The sequence below is a fragment of the Strongylocentrotus purpuratus genome, unplaced genomic scaffold, assembly GCF_000002235.5.
Source record: "Strongylocentrotus purpuratus isolate Spur 01 unplaced genomic scaffold, Spur_5.0 spur5_scaffold_13, whole genome shotgun sequence".
NCBI lineage: Eukaryota > Metazoa > Echinodermata > Echinoidea > Camarodonta > Strongylocentrotidae > Strongylocentrotus > Strongylocentrotus purpuratus.
In genome coordinates this window covers 33,871,762-33,885,515 of record NW_022145598.1, presented here as the reverse complement: position 1 = coordinate 33,885,515, position 13,754 = coordinate 33,871,762, and the positions used below count along the sequence as shown (strand labels likewise).

At 39.4% G+C, this 13,754-nt stretch overlaps 1 protein-coding gene across 1 annotated transcript; it reads right to left on the bottom strand.

Moving 5' to 3' along the window:
* Positions 1–810: 810 nt before the first annotated feature.
* LOC115923143 lies at positions 811–5,065 on the bottom strand. The gene is made up of 5 exons (XM_030983416.1): positions 4,300–5,065; positions 3,079–3,221; positions 2,748–2,816; positions 2,027–2,122; positions 811–1,226 (listed from the first exon to the last, which is right to left on the bottom strand). The coding sequence occupies exons 3-5, from the start codon at positions 2,804–2,806 to the stop codon at positions 962–964; spliced, it is 420 nt and encodes a 139-aa protein (XP_030839276.1). The 5' UTR covers positions 2,807–2,816; positions 3,079–3,221; positions 4,300–5,065; the 3' UTR covers positions 811–961.
* Between the last annotated feature and the right edge of the window lie 8,689 nt (positions 5,066–13,754).

Below are 13,754 nucleotides of genomic sequence, written 5' to 3'. Positions count from 1 at the left end.
GTTCCGAAGTATAGTCTTTTACATGATCGACTGTCACCTCAGTTACATGCACAGTCACTAAAACCAAACACATTGTTGACTCATGGTTTGACCTCTTGGCTGTAAATTTTATAATTACTACCGTAACTTCTTCAAGGAATATAGGTTGCCAAATAGATACAAATTGAAATATCCACCATTTCCACATGAGCAAGCACTGATTTTATCACAAATTATGAATTGTATAAATCACATAGAGCTTTTATACACTGATGTCACAATTTGTCTTTTATATTCCTACATTTCTTCCATTTGTAAACTTGCCAACCTCTTATTGTAATACAATATACAAGTGCCAAGCATGGTGGCTAATCTAGCAACAATAACAATTTATTTCTGGTACATGTATATCATGTGTTATGTGATTTTTTTTTCTCCAGATAACCACATCCCCATGATCCCCAGGGACACTCTAGTATCAAGTTTGGTGGTATTTTGTCAAAGGGTCTCTGACATATCAAGAATACATGCTCGTAATGCTAAGCCATGCAATCTTTCACCTCCGGACCACAAAATCATTAGCAACCAAATGAGTCCAAAATGTTAAGTTCCAACCAATCCTCAAGATAGCCTAAAAACATGCCACATGGACAAATTAAATCGAGGCGATTAAGAGTCTTGCATGCAATCATGCAACAATGAACCTCATTTGACCTTTGACCTACTTATGTGACCTTCAACTCCAGAATATCATGGAGGCCAATAAAGGGCATCTACCAATCAAGTAGTTACAAACAGATGCAGGGTTGGAAAGTTAGCAACCCTAATTGATTTTTGCAGGTAAGATTTCACATTAGACTTCATTCAAATTTGTGTACAGTCACGGAGGATGGACGGAAGGACGCCATTTGGATCCCTTAGTCTCTGCTCGAAAAAAAAGCAGTTCTCAAGTCAGACAATCCCAAATGTTCACTACAGAGGATTACATGGATTTCTCTAATCGGCCTAGTCTCCTGGCTAGGATCACATCAACTTGTGGTGGAGGAAATGGTGCAAGCCGGGGCCTTGTGTGTCTAGGGTCATCAGGGAGCAGAACAGCCTTCGAGAACAGTGGTCCTTGGTCCTGTTCTCTGCGTTCCAGTATCGCACCGATGAGTCCTTGTACATACATGTAGGGGTAGGTCTTGGGGACCTTCTCCTTCCGGGCCACGTAGTTGTTGGCACGCTTTGACCATACTGCAACATATCTGTATCATAAAATAAAAGAACATGCAAAATGTAACAAGTTGCATTATATGCACACTCATTCTTGTCAATTGGAAATGATTCATATCTCTTAAAGATAAACTTGAGTTCTGGTAAAAAAAGAAAATGAATTCTCACAGAATCTAACGAAACTTACACTGAATGTTCAAGATTACAAATAAATGTCATGTGCCAAACAATTTTGGAAGAAAATGTATACTGGCTGAGTAATGAGCATAGAAAGATAAGGAAATCAGGGTAGTACTAGCCCCGACAGGCCGACACCATGTGTCTTGTCCCATATACATCTTTCTGTGTAAGTGATTGTTACTTTACCAAAACTCTGCCAAATTTATGATGATTTTGATGACTCCAGAACCTTGCATTACACACCAAGTATATTATTACACTGAATCCAAGTCCGCATTTAGGGTCCAAAATCAGCAGCATGATTGACAAACCATCAGCTTACAGTCCGTCATCTACATAATTTAGATGTGCGTCGTGTACAGGGACAACTTCTTTAGATGACGTCATATTTTGGCGATTTAAAAGGGGCGTTCCCAGGAAGGACAATTAGATATTTAATAATTTCCCCAAAATTGATAAATTTCATGGGAAAGAACTGCCAATTCGGATTGCCCTGTCCAACTACACAGGGAAAACAAAAAATCATGTTGTTTTTTTTTACTCCACCCACTTTGGATTGCCTTGTCCATCTAAAAAAAAATGTACAAATAAAAATAGGAAAAACAAGAAAGAAAAGAAAACCTTTTTTTCTTTCTTTCTAATTTCCACTCACTTTGTATTGCCTTGTTCATCAATCTGGTCGGGCCTGTCCTTGTGTGCCATGTAGTCGATGACCGCAAGCAAATTCCTTGCCCGGTTTGCTGGGTAGCTGGATGGATAAGACAAACAATTGGTATTACCACTACCATGATGAATGAATAGTAAATGCTTTAGACAAATCTCAGACTCATTGGCCCGTAGTCACAAAGGAGGTTTGTAGGAGGTTTGTACAAACCATGGTTTGACGATGGTTTACATCTATGGAATGCTGCTCGCATACCGTAAATTGTAAATTAACATTGTTAACAAGTATGGAGTTTACATTCCTTCTCCATCAGTTTACAAATGGCATTCCATAGATGTAAACCTTGGCCAAACCATGGTTTGTACAAACCTCCTTTGTGAATACGAGCCATTCACTTCAGTTCTGGATTTGTGTTGTAAATTATTGACTCTTAATTAAAGGTAGTTACATTTCCCTGCTACAACCACTCCAACTTGACTTAACATCAGGTACCGACACAAGTACGATACAAAGTCTGCTGTTTCAAGACTCTGCATGCATCCAAAAGTGATTTCAGCATTTATATAGATGTCATTCATAATTTCTCATTAACTTTGCTATTTGCTTCAAAATATGATATTGTAACTGTAACCGTACTGTAATGATATGTTTCAACTTTTCCACAGACAATCTTACTTCAAACATACAAAATGATACTAAAAATACTTACTCAAAGGAATACCGCTTGGAAGCATACATCAGTATATGGTTGTGGAAACACTCGAGCATGCTGGTGTGCCTAAGGAATTATGAAAACAAAATAAAAACTGATATAAATGATAGGGCATTTCATTATTTTCATACCACAAAATCAATATTGAAAATCCCATGTCATACACATGAGCAAATAAGATGCATTATCTTGACCTGCTGATATGTCCCAATTGTATAGGTCATAACCGAAAAAGAGCTCAATCTTGCAAACATGTACGTAATGAACGCATTCTCATTAAATTCCTCTCAATTTACAGAGCCTTTCGTACATGTATACAGAATCCTACCTGAAGCGAGCAAATCAGCAGAGTAGGCCAAGTTCTCCATGAATTTGCGGTCAAAGGTGACTTGTACTATTCACCTGCTAATTCCCCTACTGCTGCTTGGAATTTCTTCGCTGGGGATGGATTGTGTTGTCTGTTCTTCATATCTGTAAAAAGTGAAGAAACGAAAGTCATTCACAAAGTAAAAAACATTCAGATTTTAAATCACCAAAAGAAATTATTTTGAAGATGGCATTCTCTAATAATTATCACAGCTAGCCAGATTTGGAATTTGCATGACTAATAACTGATGCATTGGTTCTCTGTCATGTATGTGAAGTTGAGACACTCTTTGGTAGAGATAAATATAGATGAGACAGTCACATCTCAAGCAAGCTATAGTATAACCTTGTCGACTTTTAAAAAGAGCAGGATGTTTACCCGGTTGACTAGCCCTGCACGTCATCATTACAAAGAAAACTGCAGTTGTAACGAGGGACATTAAAGGTAGGGTCTATTACAAAGTTTTGGGAAATTTTGAAAATTGGGTGGATAGTGATTCTTTACAATTTTGATATATTTGGATGCCCCTGTGGAAGTATTATAAGCACTAGAAAATTTAGCTCCTAAAACACTTCTGCTTTCGAAAAAAATTGAATATAAAAATTTACCGGTGCTCCCGGTAAATTTTGATAAATTTAAAATAGCGCCTACGGTCGTACAACGGTAGCTGCTAGTGCTACCATAAAAATCCCGGAATATGTAGTTGTGATATATAATTTCAAAAAGGTAATAGCCAATCGGTCAATTGTAGCTTGTTGTATAGCTGAATTAATATATTGACCTTGAGAGAGAGTTATAGTATACCCCATAAAGAGATTATTATTTACAATTTCATCACTTTAGACTCGATTTCAACGCGACAACGTTCACTGAATATTGTAGGATCGCATATGCTTCCAATATTTTCATTTGAACCAAATTTATCCGGAGGTCTAGTGGAGCCAGACGTAGTCTCAGTGGAACAACCGACGATATAGAGACTGAAGCTTTCGGTCTACTGTAGACCTAGGCTAGACTATCAATATCATATGATTCATGAAATCTGAATTAAAAATCCAAGGCAAGAGATAACAAAACGTAATTTCTTAAATTTGCCGATTCCATGCATCTAGTCTCTAGACTAGATCAAATTAAAACGGTAGGCCTACCCAATGCAGTGGGGCGTATATCATTTCAACTTACCTCTCAGTGAGCTGGCATGTCTATTGCATCCTCTAGACTCGGCAACGAGAAGGCCGCCTGCAGCTCGCGAAGTTTCTCCGCCGTACCCTGGCCTTGTTCACAGCCACTCCCGCGCCTCCTCTGGGCCGGATGGTCGAGCTGCCATTGCTTGTTTCTCTCCTTCCTCTTACCGTCTTACTTAGTCTTATTCCGATTTAGCGTAGCCTTAGCCTTGTCCTTAGGCTTAGCACTAGCTGAGTCCGAGTCGGCCATCGTCCGTGACCTCGAGCTCCTTTTCCAGTCTCGATCTCGTTATCGTATTTCAATCAAAGCTTGTCTGTAGCTGTCTAGCGTTCGATCGGCGCCGGTGATAATCTGATATGAGCTGTGTGTGTTATACTTTACGTGAAAGCAGCGTATTGGAATTGATCAGCTGTACTGTATTACTAGCGCGCGGTCGGATACCCGCCTGCTAGCTACCTGTAGTACTGTACGTACCAACGAACTCAAACACTCGTTGTAAATACGCTGGTTGTTAAATGACATAGAGGGAGCTAAACACGTAAATTCAAAAAATAAACCGTCGAAAGTCAAAAGTGATGTCCGGACGTCAAACACTTTTATATAATGTTTTGAAAGCAAATTGCACAACAATTAGAGCATTTGATTTGGAATTATTATCATCTCCCATGTTTTTTTCGATGATCTTTCATATGGTACTGAAATAAACCAAATCTGTTTTGGAGGGGCACTTTGGAAATTACCAATACTCAACTATACCTTTAATATTAAATGCATAATCTACGGACTTACTTATATGAATTATCCAATTTGTATCTCAGAACTGTGAAACGGTACCTTCACGCACTTGAACATAGAGCTATATGACCCGGCGGCCGATATATTTCCGGGTCAATTCCTACCAAAACATAGCCAATGGCCAATCAGAGCACTCGTTTCGTGGGAGTTTGTTGGTCAAGCCGGGCTGACTCGTACGTAGCTACAGTAGCTATTGGACGTTCGAAAAGAAAAAATGAATATTCATCAACTAAAACCAAGACGGATAATGTTGACGACGAGAATTTCTCGGATTAACAGAGCTGCCAACTAGTACGGATTTCCCGTAATTGGTACGGAAATTAACGACCATTACGGAATGTTGTCTCAAATTACGGATTTAAAAAAAAAAAAAAAAAAGATTTTTTTTTTTTTTTTTTTTTTTTTTTTTTTTAATGAATTAAATATGATTTATCGTAGCGAGTGCTGTGAATAGGAGCCATTTTTCATGATAAACTGTGTTGTGATGACCTGAAATTCAATACTTAACATCTTTGTGTGAGTAAAATCACCAAAAATTTCAGATAATCATGCGTCCGCGCAGTGTTGGCGTGTCGTTTTTTTAGATTCATAGCGCCGCATAAGAAATTACTGATTTATACCCCAAATTACTGATTTTGAGCCTTGTGATTACTGATTTTCTGTTCTGGAGGTTGGCAGCTCTGGATTAATCATTAATTTAGGATCTAAATGAGCAAGCTATCATAAGTCAAATAAGCTATATATATGTTATTTTTAATTTTTATTATAATTGCAGCAGTTATGAGTATGAGGATGTAAAGAGTGAAAATCTCGTTGCATATCTCATTCATCGCGGTCCGGTCGAACCGAACCATTTTTTCCGTACAGTCCCGATAGGCCATACTTCAGTCTCTCTAATCGGAGGTCTAGTGGAGCCAGATGTAGTCTCAGTGGAACAACCGACGATTAGAGAGACTAAAGTTTTCGGTCTAGTCTAGACTAGTGCTGTAGCCGAACCGCCGAACCAAACGGAAGTTCGCCGAACATGGCACTTTCGAACCGAAATAAACTTGTCATTTTGTACCTAATTTTCATGTCATAATTGGTCATTTTATATTTACTTTTTGCCCATTTTCCGCCTTTGTGATTTATGCCTATCCAGTGGTGGGCACGACTTCACTGGCGCCATTTAAATCCCAAATCCTGACCACGCTACGTCGCGATCGCAAGCTATAAACTAGAATACATGTGCGTGATCAAAACAAGTTCAGCTCAAACCCATTTAACAAAAAAAATCAATATTTTAATTGTAACAATATCGGACAAATTTTACAATATAATTAATGAAATAAATATATATTATAGTATGGTATTTATTTATTCAGGAAAAATAGGTATTTTATATTTTTCCTATGGAAAATAAAAACTTATAAAAAAAATTTATTTGAAGAGCCTGAATTAATCTTCAAGATGGCAGCTTTCATGACTCTAACATTAGACAACCGTCTCGGAAAATCTTGAAAAAATATCATTTATTGACAAATTGAAAACATGATTCTTTTAAAATTGAAAATAAAACACGATTCAAGACGGAAATACGAATGTAAGTAGTACTTTTCTTCACAAATAATTACGTTTCGAGCAGTTTTTTAATGTGAAATTCGTGCTGGTCGGAAGCACTGTTTTCAGCAGGAGTGGGCAAAAGTCCTTCGTGCTGGTCGTGCCCGGCCGGCCGGCCCGCCCAGTGTCGACCGCCCCGCCCAGTGCCGACCGCCGTGGCTATAACGCTGCTTGCTATTACATGTATATTACCGAACCCCGAACCGAACCAAGTTTGGGTGAAAAATTGCCGAACTCTGCCGAACCGAACCAAACACGAACATAGCGTCTGACTTACAGCACTAGTCTAGACTATACCTTTGCTTGGCCTTAGTAATTTTTTCGTTTTTCTGTTCTCAATGGCCCTGAAGGGACACGCAGACGTAGACATGAATATTGGACGCAGATTTTCCAGCAGATTTTCACCAGGAAGATCCGCGTAATATAGCCATCCTAGAATGCATATGAATATTTGCGTTGGAACTGTGAGGCGGAGATCAAATTCAAAATTAAATCAGCCAGATTCTGGACTAAATTAACCAGTATGTCGCAATGATTATGGACGAGTTACGACCTGGGTAGTCATTCGTTTATGGTAAGCCTCCCGATTTGTCGCAATGTCACTTATCAGTAGGGGCGCTGGTCTGAGAATAAGGATCGTCTTCATAAACGAGGATCGTCTTCGGAAACACGGACCAATGCGTCCTCAAAAATAAGGACCGTCTGCATTTTTGCAGACGTTTCATATTTTTGATCGGCACATTGGCGATGCAAAAAAAGGATTCTGCAATGATTTTCTTGATGCATTTTACATTGACATTGTACAGAGACCTTCACATTATAAGCAATAAATCCTTGGGAAGACGGACAACCCATAAAAGTAGACGGTGAACTAGGGTTATTTTTCTCCGGGAATCCATTTTTGGCATCGCCAGCGGGCCGTTCTGTAACATGAAACCCCCAGAGCGCCGATGAAAAAAAATGTCCTCGAAAATGCAGACAACCCTTACTTTTGAGGACGCATTTTGTCCTCGTTTATGAGGATATCCTTGTTTATGAGGACGATCCTCATTCTCGGACCAGCCCCCCTACTGCTTATGTAAAGTAAACTTAGCTTTGCATTTGTAACTTTTGAATGAAATCTCATATTTGATAAATTATCGCATCAGATTCTGTGTGGGTGCCGATCATGAATATTGATGACTAGCGCATGACGTATATAGAGCCAATCAAAAGCAGCGACAGGATGGCTATATTACAAAAAAAAAGGTCCATTCGCCAATACACAAAAACACACCCGCGGTCACATGCGGTCCGAATTGCATGTGCAGAATTTACGCGCCTTGGCCATGGGTTTGGGCTGAGCAGCGCTCACGCCTCCCTACTTAGCTGATTCACAAAATGGGGGGGAGGGGTATTTTTAAAACTATAATACCTTGTGATCCCTTAACCACTTGACTGCTACCCACACGTACATGTACGTGCTTAGGGCATTGCACTTTAAAAACCGTAGCACTGCATAATGCCAAGCCTTACTGTGTAATTAGCACTGTAATGATGTTATACAGGTCTTGAACAGTAGATTGCACTCTTTCAATACAAATCTGGCTTTTTTGTGTACAGTGTACCGTTTTTGTCAGGTTTTTGTACAGTACAAAAATGCAGTAGCACAGGGGGTATGAACACGTTTTAAGCCAATAGCAGTCAAGTGGTTAAGGCTAGCAAAAAAATAAGCGCACACCTACATGTATATTCCTTACGACTGGGACTACTTATTGGTCAGGGCGTCATTTCTAAAAAGGGGCAAATTTTAGAGCTGGCATGCAAACAACATTTAAATCGCTGTTTTGACTAATATATTTTGAGAAATCCAAAATGGCGCCCCTTTGCAATATGGTCATTATTCTGCTCTTTCATATGACACCTCATTTATTGAGTATCACCTTCAGGATCAAAACAAATAAAGGGTTGATTCTAAATCTTTTTTTTTAAACGACCAATTTTCATGGTCGCGCAATGCACTGTAGCCTGCAATCTCTATGGGAAGGATTTTAGGACACAACATCAGGTGCGCGATGAGACACCCTACGTAAAGCCTTTTTCAAACGTCTTTAGATATGGGTCTAGGCTAGATCTATATTGAAACGCCGAAAAAAGTGCGTTTCGAATGTGACATAAAACTACAGCCAAAATCACGTTTCTGAGAGATGTAGTGAGGCAATATAGCAGGGGCGGCGATTTCTGTTCATGACCTGGGGGGACGAAACGAGAGGAACGAGGGAGGAGTGACGTAATGAGCAAAAACATTGTGTTTTTTTGGGGGGGGGGGGGAGAAAAAAAATCTGAATCATCACCGCTCTTACATGTTACAAAGTGTCAAAGTTGGGGGGGGGGAGCTAAAGACTATAGTATTTGCGATCAAATAGAGCAAAGCAAGTGGCGCGTAAATTGGCGTGGGGTCCAGGGGCAAAGCCCCCAAGCTCAGAGTTTTTAGGCATTTAATAAGGGTCAGATGAGCATATTTTGATACCTTATTTGTGACACTTGCATGCAGATCCGTAATCGGAGTGGGGTCCAGGGGGCGAAGCCCCCAGAAGCTTAGCGGTTTTAGGCATTAACTTACGATCAGATGATCATCCAGGGGTCGCCTTAGGGCCCTTGGTGAGATGTAGGGCGCGGAGCCCCCGGAAACTCAAGGTTTATAATAATTATGTACCTAAAAGAGTTTGCAAATGTTTATCCGTAATAAATCTGTTCATTCGTATAATACTCGTTCCTGTATCAAATATCATTATCCAAAGGTCTCTACCCAGTTAATGCTTTACTCTTTTAGACATAATGGTCCCCATATTTGGAATGATTTAACTGATAAGCTAACATTATGCACAACTATATCATCCTTTAAAGTTCTATTGAAGAGACAGTTGGTCTCTTCTTATTTCCCTTAACTCTTTCTTTTTAGTTATTCTACCTTGCAATGTACCATGCATATGTGTGCGTGTGTGTGTGTGTGTGTGAATGGTGTGTGCGTATGTTTTCGCCAGCAACCGCGGACCACTACATAGAAAACTACCTCAAACCGCGGACGTACCTGCAATGGGGGACCGTCCACGGTTGCGATACCGGTTCCGCCGTATCAAATTTACGACGTAGGGGGCGTTTGAATATTAGATGTCACAGCGTGTAGGCAACATCGACTGGATCAGTCCGATGTGTATCGCGAAATGTCACAGCGCCCCCTTTGATGACTGCGGGAGAGGCGCTCGCTTCCTGGATCATCCCATAGCAGGTACGTCCGCGGTTTGATGTAGTTTTCTATGGAGTGGTCCGCGGTTGCTGGCGATTACCTAGGCACACAAACACAAGTACTAAACTTGGTCCACGGTTGACGCCATAACCGTGTATGCGTGTGTGTTTGTGTGTATCTATAATGTGTAGTATCTTATTTATATATTGTTATTATTGTCGTAACGTGTACAACCATGTAATCTCGTTATTTATTATTTATGTCAGGGGACTATTATACTTGCAAGTTTTTCAAACTTCCTTTTTAGTCTCCAATTTCTTAATTCCAGAATTGTAAGATTATGATTGTTTCATGTTAATTTTGTATATATATTATGTTATGGTTTTATGATTGAAATAAATGAACTGAACTGAACTGTTTCAGGCTTTTGAATATGGTCAGATGAGCTTCGATCTAGTGGCCCGCTTAGGGTCCTGGTGGGGTCCAGGGGGCGGAACACCCGAAAGCTGAGGTGTTTTAGGCATTTATCTATGGTCAGCTGAGCAACCAGGGGCCCGTCTTAGGGCCCTAGGTGGGGGTAAGGGAGCAGAGCCCCCGGAAGCTCAGAGAAAATCATGCCATTTCAGCAACATTTGTAAATTAGTCACTGGTATCGAATTAGAAATAAACCACGTTTGAATTTTATCGGGGGGGGGGGGGGGGGGACTACCCCAAGCCCGAGTGAGTGAGCATAGTGAACGAGAGGGGTGAAGGTGACGAAAGTAACTACCCCCTCGCAGGTTTTGCAGTTTTGTTGTATTACAAAATTATATTCCTTAGGAAAACTATAGTATGAAAAGAAACAATATACTTTTTTCACAATTCACTTTTCTACAATATTTACTTGAATATTTTGAAGGATATTATGCGAGGGAGCATAGCTCCCGAGCCAGAAGAATTTTGGATTTGGATTTGTCTAAACGCTGCACTCTTGGGCCCTCCAAAGCCTAATAGTGTGTTGCAGTCTTCAGTCAGTATTTGCTGTACATTATTTTTACCCCCTCGCAGGTTTTGCAGTTTTGTTGTATTACAAAATTATATTCCTTAGGAAAACTATAGTATGAAAAGAAACAATATACTTTTTTCACAATTCACTTTTCTACAATATTTACTTGAATATTTTGAAGGATATTATGCGAGGGAGCATAGCTCCCGAGCCAGAAGAATTTTGGATTTGGATTTGTCTAAACGCTGCACTCTTGGGCCCTCCAAAGCCTAATAGTGTGTTGCAGTCTTCAGTCAGTATTTGCTGTACATTATTTTTACCCCCTCGCAGGTTTTGCAGTTTTGTTGTATTACAAAATTATATTCCTTAGGAAAACTATAGTATGAAAAGAAACAATATACTTTTTTCACAATTCACTTTTCTACAATATTTACTTGAATATTTTGAAGGATATTATGCGAGGGAGCATAGCTCCCGAGCCAGAAGAATTTTGGATTTGGATTTGTCTAAACGCTGCACTCTTGGGCCCTCCAAAGCCAAATAGTGTGTTGCAGTCTTCAGTCAGTATTTGCTGTACATTATTTTTAAGCACTTTTTCAAATTTTCCGGGGGGGGGGGGGGGGGGGGGGGACGATCCCCCCCCTACAAAAATCGAGGGGGGGACATGTCCCCCCCGTCCCCCCCGGGATCGCCGCCCCTGGGCTATAGATTAAACATTTAGCCTGACGGTAGTGAAGTAATAGTTATAACTGAAGAGAAGATGACAAAACAGGCACTGAAAATGTGTGAGATGTCATGGGACATCGTCTGCTTGTGCAAATCATGTTCAACATGTGACGTCACACATCTCAGCAGCGATCAGAGAGTTTTTCAGGTGTCATGCCGGGGTTGTAGGCTATTTAAGTGTTTAGTAATTGATAATAAACATTACTTTGAATGTTTCCAAGCTTTGAATTTTGATACCCTTGTCCAATCAAAGTTTCACCTTTGCAATAATGACAATAGAGCTAGTTTTTAAATTTAATGAACCTTCTCTTTATAAATGCTCCATATCTTCCAATGTAAAATTAATAAATTGGGAACTTTGAATTTTTTGCAATGCGGGACGATTTAGACACTTATACATTTTCTTGTTTTTAAATTTCATCAATGTACGCGTTTCATTTTATATCTTTTAATACCAATTCAACCAATTGGTCATTAACTCTAAGTTAAAGTGGACCGGTAACATTGTTGAAGGTTCATGAAAAGAAACTCCCTAATTTTTGTATGAAATGTTACTTAGTATATTCCTTCTACTGTACTAACCCTCTAACATGCAAACAAATCCTGAACAAAATTCTCAAACCACAAAGATATGATTTTCGTTGAAGGCTTCAAAGTGTAACTCCCAGACAGTCTTCTAACAGTAAATTCTCTCAACCATTTTTTGAATTATCCCAATGTTTGTACATGAATTTTACATTGAGGAAGAGTTTCATCTACTGTATAGTGTTTTCCTGTTCAATTTATCTTGCCCCGGCCTTTCTCTTCTACAAGTAAATTTATACTTACTTGCTCCAAATTCTTCTCCTCCTTCATATAAATTATTTCTTTACTTCTTCGATTTTTATCAATTAATGTTATCAATTTTCTTTAGGATGAGTTCACCTTAAATTTGTTCAAGATACAGGCAGATAACTTCCTGAACCTGGCTGACATACCGGTAGTGGATAACTCGAATTCCAAGCGATACACAAGGGAAGAAATGGGGATCCCTCCATTCTTGGCAAAAGGACGTGAGTTACAGATGACATTTATATACTTAGAATCAGGGACTATGGGGGGGGGGGGGGGGGGGGGGGGGGTTAATGTCTCAACATCCTGCTACGATCATTCAAGTAATTGTAATTTTAAGCAGATCTGTTTCGAGACAATGCAGTAGATGGGTAAATCAGAGTAGGGTAAGCTTTTGTTTTGGGTAATGAAAAGAGAAGGAATATTTTTCGTTAAACATTTTTGTACAATATTCTGCTTAAATCAACATAATCATCCAAGTAACTATATTTCTCATATTTTATAAATTCCGATACTTTTTCATGGTAACTGAACCCAAGTCGTGCAAAAGAAGATACTCTTCTTTGCTCTTGTTTGAGATATAAACATTAAGTTTAAAACGAGATAGTTTGAGCTTAAAGTTACTTCAATTTATCTCAAATTTGGTAAAACAAATAAAATAATAGATGCCTCAAAATATACATGCAATAAATATTAAGTATATTCAGTTCAAGAGAAGAAAAAAAAGAATGACAGGTACTAGTACTAGACGTAAATCAGGTTCCTACTCGCTTCCTTCCTGCAGTTGTAAATAGTCAAATGAGGGTCAAAGGTGGAGAAACTTTTCATCCCCATTAGTTTTTCAACAAAACGGGTTTTAGCGTTTACTTTACCTATCATTACTCTCAATTTCTCTCACCACAAAACATATGTGTGGGTTATTTCACTGAATCATGTATTTTGCTGCGACTCTTTTTATAAGGAGTTGCAAATGTGGCACGCATTGTTGGTGGTAACTCACCAGGGAAGGGTAACCTTCAGCTTCGTACTCAATTGGATGACTGGAGGAGAGTACATGTATGCAAAGACGGCTTTGATGAAAGGGTGACAAAGGTCGTCTGTGGAGAACTCGGCTATCCTGCTGTGAAGAAGGTTTCCTACGGGACTGGTGACTGTAAATCAGCTGGGCAGGATTGCATCAAGGCTCCTATCTGTAATGAATGTGAGTACTTCCGTTACATCACGCCCAAATTGCAAGACAATTCGACTTCAGTAGTAACAAATTAAATATTAACAGTTCAGTGAAAGTTT